The following is a 16,067-nucleotide window of genomic DNA, read 5'->3' as shown; positions in this document are numbered from 1 at the left end:
TCGCTATTATCCTGATCGGTACTAGGAGGATCTTGATTGTTCCCGTCTGTCTAGCTACCGGTGTCGCTATTATCCTAATCGGTGCTAGGAGGATCTTGATTGTTCCCGTCTGTCTGGCTACCGGTGTCGCTATTATCCTAATCGGTGCTAGGAGGATCTTGATTGTTGGCGTCTGTCTGGCTACTAGTACCGGTTTAAGTACCCGTTTGAGCGCTAGGGTTATCGGGATTATCTGAGCTCTCGTCTTCGCTTAAGGACGCGGGAGTCTTCTTTCTCTTCTTCGCAGTCGGCTTCTTTGGAGTTAGCTTCGATTTCGTCTTCTTCGTCTTTGATCGAGGCTTATACATCGTACTCGGGTTGACTGGGCCAGAGCTATAGGGAGCAACTACGTAATTGTCTAGCTAGATATTCTACTCCTTCAGCAGCCTACGAAGACATTCGAGATCTTTCGCTATTACTGTAACTCGCTTGTAGTAGATAGCGAGAAGATTAGCTAACGAAAAGACTTTCGTTACTATACTCTCGCACTGTTCCTAGAGGATGCCGAGTACGCTCGCTTGGATCCGTATAGGGAGGTAGTCTTCGGTAAAAAGGATGATAGTATCCCTAACGATACGTACGAACGCGAGCTTTAGGATATAGTTTATAACCTCCGTCTGGCATTTTTTGATCTCCTACAAAGCTCCCTCTAAAAGAAATGTTAGTACATGCCGACTATATGTGCCGACTACGTCTGCCGACCAGGTATACTTACTGCCTCTCTTTTTTTGATTTTTCTTTATACCTGCGGATAGAAGCCCTTTCCTACCTGTTGCGCTAGGGAGTCTCTTTCCAGATGTTCGTAGTACCTTTCTAGCGATTGAAAGCTTGCGGCGCGCTGCGAGTGACGGCGCTATAACGATAGCAGCAGCAGGCGGTATAGTAGGCAGAGCAGCAGGCGGAGCAGTAGGCAGAGCAGCAGGCAGAGCAGCAGGCGGAGGCCAGGAGGGGTTGTAGCGGGTAGGGGGCGGGGCGGGAGGGGGGGGGTCAACAACCAATGTTGATGTCGCAAGTTAGGTTTTTTTAGAAGTAGGGAATACCTTTGAAGGCGGCGGAATTCAGGGTCTAGGGGCGCGACCAATCAGAAGCGAGGGATTCTTTGTCTACGTAGGGTAGGCACCTGCCGTTTTTGGACAATAGAAGTGAGAAATAGTAAAGTGAGATCGCCGGAAATAGGAAATGTTGATATAACGACCGTATAAGCAGTGCCTAGCCCGTAAACAAGAGACCTAGAGATTTATATAGATATGATTAGTACGGGAGACAACATCTTACGGAAGCTCGTTTTCGGGTTATCTTATATATCTAGTACTAATTCTTCAAGTACTAGCCTCGAAAACGATGTCAGGAGTGCATGGTCGGCAGACGTAGTCGGCGAATTGCTGTAAGATCAAAGCTCGGCACTTGAATTCGCTTCTCCTACGAAGCGCTTCCGAATCCAGCGACAAAGTTTCATGTCCTTCTGTTATAAGGTTACCCGTTTTGCGTAAATCGCCAGCATATTAGAGACTTCGAACTCCTGTATAAGAAAAGCTTCCGTTGCTTCCTGCAAGCAAAGTAGAGCCTTAGCTTGAAAACGGCATATACTATTGCTAGCATTGGTTGCCAAATCCATCGTAATCTCTCGACAAATCCTTGAGAATAGAAGTCGGCGTATTAAAAGCTCCGTAGACTTCTGGTATTTCCTGATTTCTCGGAGAGCGGCTATACTAGCCTTCGTTCGTCTTCTCGCTTTAGGCGCCTTTCGAACAACAGGCTTTTTCTGTAGTCGTTGACTTCCTAGTAGTCTCTTATTACTAGGATAGGTCTTCTGTGCCACTTTTTTCGTACGTCCTAGTCTCCTTGCGGCGAGACTTGGTCGAGGGGAAGCTATATTAGAGAGCTGTCGGTCTGATCCATTATAGATAACATGTGGCCCCTTTGGTTGAACCGATACTACCCCGTCTCGACTACGCCGCTTGGTCGGCAGGTCTGAATCTTCGTTCGTCTTATTATTATCAACTTGACCTATACCTCTATCTGCCTGCCTCTCCTCCGTCTGCCTCTCCTCCGTCTGCCTCTCCTCCGTCTGCCTCTCCTCCGTCGGCTTAACCGTCTGATCTAACTACTGTCGAGTCCTCTTATTACTTCCGCTATCGTAGGCAGCCTTCGGGAGTGCTTTAGCCTTCGTTTCTTTTTAACGCAGACTATCTCTTCTTTCCTAGTCGTCGTCGTCGTTAGGAAGAGAGGAAGAGACGTAGGAAGAGAGAGATTGTGTGTCTATGTTAGGCATTTTGAGAGTTTCGACTTGGTAGGAATATGTAGGATAAGAAAAAAGCAAGAGAGGATAAGTTGGTAGGTATAAGGAAGACCCGGAAATCGCTAAGCCGCTTATCTCTCGAGTATGTCGGATCGCGCGGGAAGGTAATTAGTAATCAGGACAGGGGTTCTATATATATCTACACTAGTATATTTCATATTATATCATATGGTTTATACGCCGACTACGTCTGCCGAACACGTTCTACTCTAGCTACGAGATTTCACTTTTTTACTAGAAAGTACTACGATACCTTGAGAAGTTAGTAGTCTAACTATTTCTCTAGATAATGTAGTATTTATATATGATACCCTATAGCAGTTGTCCTAGTAATAGCGAATGAAGCGACAACAACTCATATTCGAAATAAAATTTAGGTAGGGGGGGGGCACTTAGGAAATCGACGATAATAGTAGTAGTAGAGGAGCTTAGTATAGGCGCGGAAGTGTGATGTTGTTATAGAGGGTAGTGTCGGTGCTCGGGGTTACGGGACAGGGTTCCGGCTGCTGCCTAAACCTTAAATCTCTCAGATAAGAGAAATTTTATTTCTCAAAGCGCTTCTACCCTACGCATCCACCTCCGCACGTACTACCGCACGCACTACCGTACCTACCTCCGTACCTACATCCCTACCTACGTCCGTACCTACCTCCGTACCGATACTACTATGCCGAAACGGAAGAATGTTACGCTAGAGGCGCTAGAAAATAAGCGTACCAGGCTCGGGGCAGCTACAAAGTTACTTGAAGAATACTCTCTAAAGCCGAATACCCTACGGGAGCGCGAGCGTACTGCCGCTATGGACGAAGAGAAGAGAGCTTAGGATCGACACAGAAAGGCTCGCAATAAATCGTTCGTACGGTTTAAGAAGGCTTAGATCAAGCAGTCTAGCGAGTTTAGCGAGCTAAGTAGGGACCGTCAAGCTGCCCTAGTTAAGGAATAGAGATCGATGTATATAGCAGAATATGACCGGAAAGCGTAAGTTTCGTGGTCGGTGTCTATAGTCGGTATCTGCGGTCGGTATTCCTACTTCCTGTTAAAGGCTAACTTCTCTAGTGCTAAGAAGCAAGCAGAGACTAATCCAGCTCTCTTACCCGACGAACAGGCCGAAATCGATAAAGCTGACTAGTTCCTTGAGCTTAGAGATAGTGAAAGCAAATCAAAGATAACATTTCAAAAGGAGGATCAGGTTGAGTAGGAATAGGATACCCTTACCCTTAGTGAACGATGCGATAAAGCACTTAGGGGCCTTGGCAACGAATGCCTTCCTTAAGAAACGATTCTCAATCCTTTGTTATCAAAAGAGATTGACAAGGAGACAGCGAACTCTGTTGGAACTTTTGCCTTTCAGGCAGCCTCTTCTACTTTTGCGACTGCTTATAACCAATAGCATCGCTCGATCCGGAAGTTCTGGAACAAACTTGTTGCTCTAGAGAGTCTGGTTCTCCCTAACGAGGCAGCTATGAAGCAGATTTTACAAATTGTCGACAGCGAGACTAAAAAGGTAAGCTCATCTGCCGACTATACCTACCGACCATTTTCTAATAATCCTAGATCTGCGTTAGAGAAGTACGACTCCTACTACTATACGAGATTTTCAGCCCAATCGAGCGCGCAGTCTGCCGTAGTATCCTTGCCTAGGATGTCGCAGCCTAAAGGGCTTATTCAAGTAGTCTTCCTAGACCCTCCTGGCTAATACCAGAAAATTATAACTACTCCGCCAATAGTTTCCTTCTATCAGTGAGCTTGAAAGGGGAGAAGCACCTCGCGAAGATAGTATACAAGCTCTGTAAGAGGGAGAATACTCTAAGCCGCGAACAGACTCTCTAGCCTGAGATAATAGCTGCCCTTATCGAGTGCAATGTCAAAGAGTATAATAGGATTACTCTAGAGGCCTTTCTACTCCTACTACTGCGAGAAGATGAACTATGCCTAGCATCTTCGGGAATCGAGAAGGTACTTACGAAGGACTCTATATTCGCAACTTTGTTAGAGGGTTCGAGATTTCAGACTCGGAGGACTAGGAGCCTCGCCTATTTCAAGAAGACGAAGAGGGATAGAAGAAAGGGTAGGAGGGTTAGTAGTAAGAATCAGACTATCTGATAGGTTGGCTCGTAGCCGGAAGTAGGCCTGCGAATTCTATTCGCTCAACCCCTATAGGGTAGCGTACTAGGATTCTGAAATTCCTACTTTCCCTCCTTTCAATTCCTACGTTCCCTCTCCTCTATCCTCTCGTAACGGATTCACGACGTCGGAGTCTGAAATACTATGTTTTCGTCTTCCTTTGCTTCCTCTCTAGGAGTCGGAAGCTCCCGATTCGAATCCTCCTCGTAGCTAGGAAGCTCTTCTGCTACCCCTATACGATCGAGCGCTCGCTTACGCCAACGATATAGTTCCGCGACGAACCTCCTACCGAGCCCAACACTAGGGGACCGCCGACGTAGAACAGAGGTTCGCAAGCGTCGTACAAGACGGCCGACTATAGTAGAAGAAGATCTAGATTCCTCTCTAGTACTCCCCGTTAAGCCGGACTATATCGGGGAGTAGGATATTAAGGCTAACTGCTAGCTATAGAGGTTCAAGTATAAGGAGAACTTTAAGAAGTAGTACGAGGTACGCTGGTAGAACTATACTAGGAAGCGGCTCAAAAAGCGGAACGGTCGTACTATATTTGATCGGTCCCTAGTTACCTAGGGGAGTAAGTCTCGGACATCTTAGGTATAGGATTTCCTAGAGAAGGGAATGCTTTAAGAAGATACGACACCTAAAGTCGTATATAGGTGCTGTAACGCTGTACTAAAACATCCTGTACTGAATACCGGTACAACGTCTGTCGAGAAGTATCTAGACTCCTCGAACTACTAGGAGAAACAAGATAAGCGAGGGTTTACGAAGGAGATGTTTGCAACCGCAAAGCATCGATAAGTAAGTACTAACTACCGACGACCAGACCTGCCGACCATACCTGCCGACTATGCCTGCCGACTATATCTGCCGACTACGTCTGAGTGACTATACTGAAACTTTATCTCTAGACTATAAGCAATCCGCGATAGACGAGGGACCTAGGCTATATACCGGACGATTTCCCGCGCTTATCCTTCGAGATGATTATCGACAATAGTCTGCTATTCTAGTTCTTTGAACGACCGTCAGTAAAACAGACTTATATAGCCCTACTCCCGGGATAGGTCGAGACAATTCAGTTCAAATCCGCCTCGATATACCGTAGGATACTCGGTACTAAGGTTCAAGAGTCTGCTGAATCCCTTAAGACCCGTCTTACTAGTAGATTCAAGATAGCTATCGCGTGTGATGGCTAGCAATCCAGAGGTATAAAAACCTTATTCCTTACTATCCGGGTCTACTAGATTAACGACTACTAGGTCTAGTACGAAGGGATACTTAGCTTTCTATATATTACTAGCTGTTATACTAGTAATTACCTTGCGGAGATACTATTCGAAATCTTACAAGAGTTCGAGATTAAGTGCCGATTGACTGCAATTACGTACGACAATGCCTCGAACAATAAGACCCTATACAATACGATGTAAGACTACTTGCTTTACTCTTCCTACTTCCTTCTAATATTCTATAGTGTTTCAGCGATTGATACTTGTTAAGAGAGGTACGGTATAACGGCTAGGAGGCTAGCAACGAGCTTAGAGGAAGGTACGGAGAGCAGTCCCGACTCGGAGATAGGAGAGGATAAGGAGGAGGCAATCGCGGAGCATAATCGAGCTAGCCGTCCCGAGCGATTTCCCTGCTTTGTATATACTGCCTAGCTTCCCTTAAAGGCCTTTTTCGACCGCCTAGGGCTCTGTCCGACTAACGACCTTTCCGAATACTAGGATTACGAGAAAGATCGGCAGATATTACAGAGGAGGAGAAAACAGAGTAAGCAGATCAGCCGCCCTTAAGCTAATAGTATGCCTTACCTCCTTCTGAAGGTAAGATCAGTCTCTACGGCCTATCGCCTGTTAACCTTCCTATTTTCAAAGTGTAGTCGGCTCTCGTGGTCGGCAATTATAGTCGGCACTCGAGATTCCCTTCGCTGATTTCGATCCCTAGATCCGGAAACTTTGCGTCTTTATTAACTCGAGCTCTTAAAGGTTCGAGCAGTTTATCGACCTGCAGAAAGAGATGCTTCAAAAGAAGGAGCTATTTGCAAAGCACCGTCGGTAGAATGGCGTTCAAGATCGGATCCTAAGGGTCGTTCAAGACGTAAAGACAAGGTAGTCCTCAACAACGTTAATGCTCGATCGCTTCAGCAGACTGCAAAGAGTTATCGAATCTTATATCGATCGACTCGACCTGAGTGAAGATATAGGTATCGATTCCGAAGAGTAGTAAAGGGTTGAGTACCTTATCGACCTTACGAAACCATTCGCAGCGGCGACAGCAACGATCGGAACAACGAAAGGTCCGACTATCTACCTTGTCCTCGTATACTACAACTAGCTTTTCGATATTCTAGAGGAGGCGATGAAGCGACTCAAGAATAAGAGGATACCTTAGAAGAAGGATGTATATCAGGCATGCGAGGCTGCTTGGGCTAAGCTTAAGAAATATTATCGAGATACCTAGGATCGATTTGGCGATTACTACGGCATCAGTGTCCTCCTTACCCCCTGCCTTAAGCGGAAGTTCTAGGTACGCGATGACTTCGGGGATAAAAGCTACCGCGAGTATTACGAGGGTAAGCTAAGAACAGAGTAGGAGAAGAGCTATCGTCTATTATCGAGCACTTCTACCTACGAGTTACGTAGTAGAAGTAGTCGGCATAAGGGCCAGATCGACTTTACTCTTAGTAGGAGTGTAGAGTCTTCTCAAACTCAACGACGTAGCACTTGTAAGGGTAACGAGCTTGCCGACTATCTGGACGCCAATATGGATGAAGGGGATCTATTCGAGGTACTGAAGATATAGTCTTCGCTTAAGCCTAAGTACCCTACTCTCGTACTAATAGCGCGGGATATTCTCTGTATTCCTACGGCCGGAGTTAGGTATGAGCGCGATTTCAGTATCGCTCGACACCAAAGTCGTTTCAATCGCCAATACTCCGTATTAACATTCTCTGAACTAATAGTATCCCGTTTCCGCTACCGCGACGATGAGTACGATACCAGAGTTCTTATCGCCTACGAGGCTACAGAGGCTGCTTAAGCGCTTCTTAGTACTCTAACTTCATAGGAGATCCTAAGTGAAGACCGAGAGCAGACAAAAGATCTTATAGAACGGATTAGTAACTTAGATGTAATCAGCGATAATAAGGGAGATAGGGTAGAGGAGCCAAGGCGATCGGTACGCCTAAGCTTCAAGCTTGCGCAAGAGTGCCTCCGGGATACTACGAGACGATTATAGCGAGCTTGGTTTGAGCTTGTATGAAGTTTACCTGCCGACTATATTTGCCGACTATAGTGCTCAAGTTTCAAAATATCACAAGCTGTAATCTAGCGTATATATTCTTCTATATTTATTCATTCGATCTGACTACTCTCTTTCTCCTCTTATCTATATCGGGCTTATATACAGTTTCTTTTCTAATACCTAGTTCAAATAACTTGCTCTTAGGGCACTCGGTTTCTAGGCTTTTTCTTTCTGTTTACGAAAAATCAATACCCAATAGGTACGCAATACCCACTAGGTATCGTAATACCTACTGGGTTTGTACCCAACCCGATAGGTTGGGTTTACCTAGCTAAATACCCATACCCATTGGGTATTGCCAATACCCAACCTACCCCACATACCCACTAGGGTGGGTTGTACCTATGATGAGGCCTAGGAACTATAGGCAGTCGTTAGCTAACTATTGCTTCTAAGGCTAAGCAGGAGCGCGAGATAGATAAGCTCTATAACAAGATTGCCTCGGATATATAGTAGGACTACTAATAAAGTTGTATAGTACTACTAGAGTATAAACTAGTTAGATTTGCGTATATATAGAGTACTTTGTACGCTTCTTAAGGATATAGAAGCGGTTCTTAAGTACCTCGAATACCCGCTCTACTATATTGCGGAGTAAAGAGTAGCGTAAGTTGAAGAGTTCCTTCTCGTCTATAGGTCGTAGATCTGCCTATAGCCTACTAGTTTGTATAGCAGATACTATAGGTTAAAGCTATTCCTTAAGATAATACCTAACTCCGCTAGCAAATAGTAATATAGTTATATCCGAAGAGATATATCTAGTATCTGCAACGTAGTACTTCCTCTTTAGAAGGGTACTACTAAACCCCTCTATATCTCTCGTATAACTAAGTACTATAATATCTACTATAGAGCCCTCCTAACTAGCGAGTACGTAGGTAAAGAGTATATTGAAATCTATAACGGCTAGTACGTTCTAAGAGAGATTACCCTTACGGTTTCTATATAGCTTGCTTTTACCGGCTATATAAGCTTTAATATAGCTACCGTCTAGTACCTCTACGCAATCCTTAAAGTATAGATAGAATTTCGAGTTCTTTAGTATCCGCTCTAGAATAGTAGTATAGTTAGGCTCTCGTACAACCTCTAGATAGATTGATAGTAGTACTGTAAGTATAGTATAGAAGGAGTCGCTTATTGTCCCTAGGGGTCTCCGGAAGAGGGCCTTTATAGTACGATACCTACTGCCTTAGCCTACAATATAGAGAAAGTGCAATAATCTCTCCGTAGCCGTTAGGGTACGCGCTGCTTCTAATCCGTACTCTATTAGCTTTACTAGTAGTATATCGAACGTCCTTCTATTTAAGCGGAATACAGTATATAGCTCTTACTCTCTCTCTAGAAAGTACGCTGTCTACTAACCCCTATAATAACTCTCTGACTATAACTCTCGTATAAGTCGTTTATCGATATAGGCGACGGCGGCGGCGGCGGCGGCGGAAAGGCATACGAAATCGGTCTCTTTATCGGATAACATCGTATAGAACAATACCTAGTTTATATAGTAGAGGTAGTAGGTATTAAGCAATATAGCAAAATAGTAGTATATATAAGAACCTGCAAAAGAACTAAATAGGTTACTTAAATAGGTAATCCGACAACCTGCTATAGGTTGTCGACCTACGGCGATAGGTTTTCAATCTACGCGACATGTCGACAAGGTTTAAGAACCTATACTATATATTTAGAGCTACAAAAGCGTTTAATAGATAGAAGGTACATATTTCGAGACTTTATTCGCGTTCAATATATAGAAACTAGGGGACTATAGGGTTACGTAGTAGGTTTCTAGCCGCCTATTAAACAGCCCCTAACTGCTCGACTAAGACCTATCCTCCTATATAGCCTCTCTTTACCTACCGAGCTACGTCGACTACAATTAAGGCAGCTAGCGTATATCGCGAATAGAAAGGCTATAGCTAGGCCGATCGTATATTTGTTATACCTATATCGTAAGGAGATAGAGGGTCCGACGTCGCCCTCGACGCTCCGAGGCTATAGAAGCTAGAAGGTATACCTTCCTAACTCTAATCTAGAAGGCGTAGCTCGAGAGGAAGGGCGTCGCTCTACTATAGGCCTAGACTATCCTTATCCTCCTTGCGTAGGCCTTTGCGCTCTCTACCCTATCGTACGCGTAGTATCTCCGTCGACGGCTACTAACTATATTATATAGTATAGGCCGTCTCGGAAGATACCTACCGCCCCTTCTAGCCCTCCGGGCAAAGTACGGTCTACTATTATATCGTACCTCTATCTGCCGGATATCTAACTATATAGTCGTCGTATTTGGTCGAGTCTGCCTATCTCTATTATAATACGCTAGGGCAGAGAAGCCCTAGCGAACCCCCGGCGAGGCGGGCGGGGCGTACCGCGTAGGCCGGGAAGCCCTCGTAGACCCCCGGCGATCCGGTATAGAAGGGATACTCTACCGATCGGAGACGTTCTAAATTAAGAGGGTTCCTAAGAGAACCGGTTATCGGCTACTACCTAAGAGGAGGCGGTACCGGTAGCGAGGAGTAGACAATAGAATAGCTTGTATATATAGCGAGGGCCCTCCTCTAGAAAGGAAGGATAGAGTTATTATACCTTAGATAGCAAGCCGTATATTGTTTATACCTTTTATACCTCGGACCTCTATTACGTATACCCTTACGCTTACAGAACTATTATATAATAACTCTCGTACCTTAACTATAAGGGAAAGGTCCGAACAATAGTAGGAGGACGTTCTACTAAATAGAATCCTAGCGACTCGCTAGGGAACCCCTCTATACTAGAACAGGCCTCTACTAAACAATCTTCCTCTACGGATATCGAAGCGGGACGAGTTTAGGAACTGCTCGACTAGGAGGAATCTATAGAAGCTCTCGCTAGTATCTAGCTAGAGGACGCGAACGATTCCGAGCCGGAAATTATCGTCGAACGCAAGGAGCTAAGCGACCTTTAGAAAGACATCGCCCGCCTATAGGTAGAAAAGGAACGTCTACTACTAATTGAAGAGGTAGCCGACCTTTAAAATAGCCGCGGCTATAAGCGATATACTACGGAAACCGATATTGCCCCTCCTCCTAAATACTCGGTAAAAGCCCCTAGCGAATACGAGAGGAGGTCCTTAAAGGAATATAGCGACTTCGTAATGTTATATAAAGTCGTATTCCTCTAGAATCTATAGTCCTTCTAACGGGAAGCCGAGAGGTATACCTAGGCAATATAATACCTCGCTAAGGGGTATACTCTAAGGGATCGCTAGTACGTATACTAGTAGCGGATAACCGAGGCCGAACGAGAGGATACGACCTAGGACTACTTTAAGTAGTTCCTACTTAACCTCCTAGACGATCCTAACGCTCGATTGCTTTAGGCGTACCTAGACTATATATCTACTAAACAACGTACTAACTAGTCCTCTAGAGAGTTCCTAATATATCTAGAGACTCTCGAGGTATAGCTAGAACGGTATACTCTAGAGTAGTAGCTATACTAGTTCTTCGCCCGGTTGTATCCGGAGACCCGCCGACGGATCGTCGATTACAATTCTATCTCTAAAATATAGGACGAGTTAGTTAACCTAGCGACCTAGATTAAGAAGAACTACCCGAGGACCTAAGGCAGTAAAGGGCGGACTAGTAGCAACAAGCTAAAATCCAAAGATCGAGATCGCTAGGGAGACGCTAGGGAACCGCGTACTAACGCGGCTAAAGCCCCGAAATCGGGCGCGGCCGCGAAAGCCGCCCTAGACAAAGGGGATTACTTAGGACTAAAGTGCTATAAGTACGGCAAGATAGGTTACATTCGCCTAGACTACCCGTTAAAGCGCGGTAATCCTAACTAGATCCCTATCTAGCTAAAAAACTAATTAGGCTCGTCGCGAACACTTAGGACGCGACGGGGCCCCGACCTATTAAATCTAGGGATATTGTCGAAACAGTAGGAACTGTTATTACTAGCGAAGGTATAAAACCTATATAGGTCGCCCTCGATACGTATGCCTAGGTAACTACGATTAGCTAGAAGGTAGCGGTAGAAATAGGCCTACTCCGAATCGAGGCCTAACTCCTGTTACTTAGATAGCTATCGACCTACGAAACTTACTACTACGGCGCCTACGAGTTCTAGTTGAAACTTAGCGACTCTAGCGGAGATACCCGAACAATAAAGATTCTCGCCTATAGTATCGACTAGGACGGTCTATCTATCCTCCTTAGCCGATATTCCTTAAAGACCCTAGGTATCGATATCTAGAACGGTTCCGGTACCTAGCGATAGGGACTTACGATCTCTAGCTTCGAAAGGGTCTCCCTAAAGAGGTTAAAGCGCGAATCGAGGGAAGACTCCTCCTCTATCTATATAGTAGGGTAGTTACGCCTAGCGAACCCCCGGAGAGGTTAGGGCTCGACCTTCTAGATTTACGCGATTAACTAAGGCGAGGCAAAACAAGTCTCCCTGCCCGCTATATTAGAAGGATATCGCTATATATTCGACAACGACTCTACGGCGATCCTTCCGGCCTATAAGGCAACCGACTATACTATCGAACTAATAGATAGTAAGGAACCGCTCTTCGGATCCCTCTACTATCTCTCCTAGTAGGAGCTAGAAGTCCTCTAGGAATACCTCTATAAGGAGTTAGAGTAGGGATAGATTATATATAGTACTAGCCCTACCGGGGCTCCGCTACTGTTCGTACTAAAGAAGGACGGGACCTTGCGATTATACGTCGACTACCGCGCCTTAAATTCGATTACTATTAAGGACCGATACCTGCTTCCCCTTATCGACGAAAGCCTTACGCGCCTTACTAGCGCTAAGTACTTTACCTCTCTAGATCTTAAGGACGCGTACTACCGAATCCGTATCTACGAAGGCGACGAATAGAAGACTGCTTTTAGAACGCGATATAGGCACTTCGAGTATAAGGTAATACCCTTCGGGCTAACTAACGCTCCGGCTATATTCTAGGTATACGTTAACCGGGCCCTCGCTAGGCTGCTCGATAATATCCTAGTAGTATACCTAGATAATATCCTTATCTATACCTACTACGATAACATCGAAAAGCACTAGGAGGCAGTTCGCCGGGTACTCGCTAGGCTAGAATAGGCGGAACTGTTCGTTAACCTAAAGAAGTGTATCTTTGCGTAAAGTAAGGTAGCGTTCCTTAGATTCTAAGTAAACTGTAAGGGTATATATACCGACCCCGAGAAGGTCGCTACTATTACTAAGTAGCCCTTGCCGACTAACCTAAGAGAACTGCAGTTATTCCTTAGGTTCGCTAACTTCTACCGCCGCTTTATAGCTAGGTACGCAAAGGTAATAGCCCCGATAACTAACCTTCTAAAGAAAGGCGAATTTCAGTAGATAGAGGCCGGAGAGGCGGCGTTTTAGGCGTTGAAACAGATATTTACTTCTGCCCCTATACTCCGCTACTACAACCCGGCGAAGCCCCTATAACTAGAAACCGACGTGTCCGACTACGGCCTATACGGGATCCTAACGTAGCTCTATAACGACCGGTAGCACTCTATCGCCTTTACGTTAAGAAAGATATCGCCGGCGGAGCGAAACTACGAAACGTACGACTAAGAGCTCCTTGCGGTCGTCTATAGCTTTAAGGTCTAGAGATACTTCTTCGCGGACGTATATACTCCGCTCTAGGTATATACCGACTATAACAACCTAAGGGGTATTTAGACAGTACAGAAGCTAAACGGGCGATAAGCCTAATAGGCGGTATATCTAGGCTAATTCGACTTTAAGATATACTACTAGCTAGGGAAGACTAACCTAGTAGATAGCCCCTCGAGACGAGCGGACTATTAGACCGAGAACGATATAGTTAATTAATTGCTACTAACCCTCTAGTATAAGCTTAAATTAGCCGACCTAGGTATTACGGTAATAGCTATACAGATCTGTAAGAGTAAGGTTAGTATAGCAAGTAGCGAGGAGTCTACGACCGAAATTTCGGATACGCCCGGCGAACCCCCGGCGCCGTTACGCGATATAACTCCGGTCGCTAGTACTAGTAAATATATATACTACGTACTACGCTTAATAGTAAGGGTCCTACTCGCGAGCTAGACTATAAGCGGCGATATAGGGCAACCCTTTAGAAGTCTCGTAGCCTCGCTATAGCAACGGGACGAGTTCGTCGCCCGTAAGAGGAACGAGTAGAAGGTTATCCGGCGAACCCGCCGTAGTAAGCTAGACTTCTAGATATTCGATAACAAGAACCTACTATAGTACTAAGAGAGGCTTTACGTCCTAAATAAGCCGGCCGTCCGAGCAGAAATTATAGCTAACTTCTACGACTCCGCCCTTATAGGATACTTCGGCGAAGATAAGATACTAAAGTTAGTCTACCGCTCGTTATATTAGCCGGAGCTCCGATAGGATATAAGAGAATACTACAAGATATACGATGTATACTAAAAGGCTAAGATACCTAGGACGATACTATTAGGGGAGCTGAAATCGCTTCTAGTACTAGGAAATATATAGGAGGAGATCTCTTTAGATTTTATTACTAAGCTACCTCTAGCGAAGCACTATAGGGTAACGTATAACTCTATACTAGTTATTGTCGACAGGCTGTCGAAGATGTTATTATATATTCCGGCCTAAGAAACGTAGACCGTAAGGGACTTTGCTAAAGTGTTTATAATATATATAGGTACTAAATTCGGGCTCCCTAAGGGAATCGTTAGCGACCGAGGTACGCTCTTTACTTCGGTATTCTAGACCGAGATTTGTTACTAATACTAGATAAAACGACGGCTAAGTACCGCGTACTATCCCTAAATAGACGGGTAGACGGAACGCTAGAATCAGACGATAGAAGCTTACCTTTAGATGTTTACGTCTAATAGATAGGACGACTAGGCGTCCCTCCTACTATACGCGGAATTCGTATACAACAATACGGTATACGTAACTACCGGCGAGACGCTGTTTATAATAGTATATAGGAAACATCCCTAGTAGTCTACGTTAGACGTAGACGTCTACTATAAAGGGGAGGCGCCGGTAGTATCGGATAGAGTCTAGCTACTAGAACGGGTACGAGCGGAAGTAGCGACTCGTATATAACAAGCGTAGAGGCGATAGCAGCGCTAGTATAACGACTACTATACTCTATAGACGTTCGCTAAGGGAGATCTAGTACTCCTAAGTACAAAGAACTTGAAACTAACTTAGTCTAGTAAGAAGCTATCCTTCAAATTCCTAGGCCTATTCCGGGTTAATAAGGTAGTCGGCGATAGCTAGTAGGCATACCGGCTAATTCTACTAAATACCTACTATATATATCCGGTATTCTATATCTCCCTCCTACGACCCTTCTATAAAAGGCCCGGCGCTCCGCTAGCGAACGTAGCGTTCCCCGATATCGCCGCCGATAGTACCGAAGTATAGGAAGTAGACAAGATAGTAGACAAAAGGAAAAGGAAGGGAGAGACAGAATACCGACTTAGGTAGAAAGGGTACGATAAGGACTTTAATACTTAGGAACCTAAGGATAACTTCGAAAATATAAATAAGCTACTAGATAAGTAGAGATCATCGTAGGCATCCCCTAAGGGAGCGAGTAGCAGACAAAAGAAAAGTATATAGTATAAGACAAACTATTATAACCCTAGTAGACCCCGGCTACCTCCTACTAAATATACTAAATATCCCGCTCCTTATCTACGAACTACTAACGCTACCCTCTACCGAAGGCGCTTCGGCTATAGCGTAGTCGCTAACTAGTACCGGTATAGGGTCCTAGGTACCCTCCGAGACCTTAGGCGCTATATACTAAATAAGACCTCCGAACTTGTAGTTATCTAGGTATTCCTCTCGCTAGAACCCGTAATCTGCCTATATTATAGCCTATTAGCGGGCCCGGTACGGAGGCAACCGATAAATCTTATATAGTAGTACCGGGACTTCTACGTCTAGAAGAAAGCGACGAATGTCTCTTAGGACGGCTACTAACCCGTTATAACCTATATTCGATATCGACCGTAGATCGATATCGGGAATCTAGTCCCTGCTAAGGTCGATGTCCCGACCCTACTCCTCTAGGTCGAGAGAGGATTTAAACTCGTAGCGAGGTAATAGGAACAGAGGTAGGCTAGGGTAAGTTTTAGCCGTCGGGCTTAATTGCCGACGAGTCGGCGACGACAGCGCGGTTCTAAAGGCGGTAGGAGGTAACAGACGTAATAGTAGTATAGTCGCTAAGGGAGAGGCGTAGGTAGACTCTCGAGAAAGAGGGTTAGTAAAGCGAAAGGGAATCGCCGGATATAATACTAGG

The 16,067-nt window shown here is 45.0% G+C and overlaps 1 protein-coding gene across 1 annotated transcript; it reads right to left on the bottom strand.

Annotated features, from left to right (window-relative positions):
• Positions 1-1,504: 1,504 nt before the first annotated feature.
• On the bottom strand, positions 1,505-1,774 carry SEPMUDRAFT_49599 (histone 3; the record flags this gene model as incomplete). The annotated part of the gene is made up of 1 exon (XM_016909121.1): positions 1,505-1,774. A coding segment is annotated over one exon (270 nt), but the record flags the coding sequence as incomplete, so codon positions are not given.
• Between the last annotated feature and the right edge of the window lie 14,293 nt (positions 1,775-16,067).

Source organism: Sphaerulina musiva (assembly GCF_000320565.1).
Source record: "Sphaerulina musiva SO2202 unplaced genomic scaffold SEPMUscaffold_8, whole genome shotgun sequence".
NCBI classification, from domain to species: Eukaryota; Fungi; Ascomycota; class Dothideomycetes; order Mycosphaerellales; family Mycosphaerellaceae; genus Sphaerulina; species Sphaerulina musiva.
The sequence above is the reverse complement of the archived record's forward strand: the minus strand, read 5'-3'. Positions and strand labels throughout refer to the sequence as shown.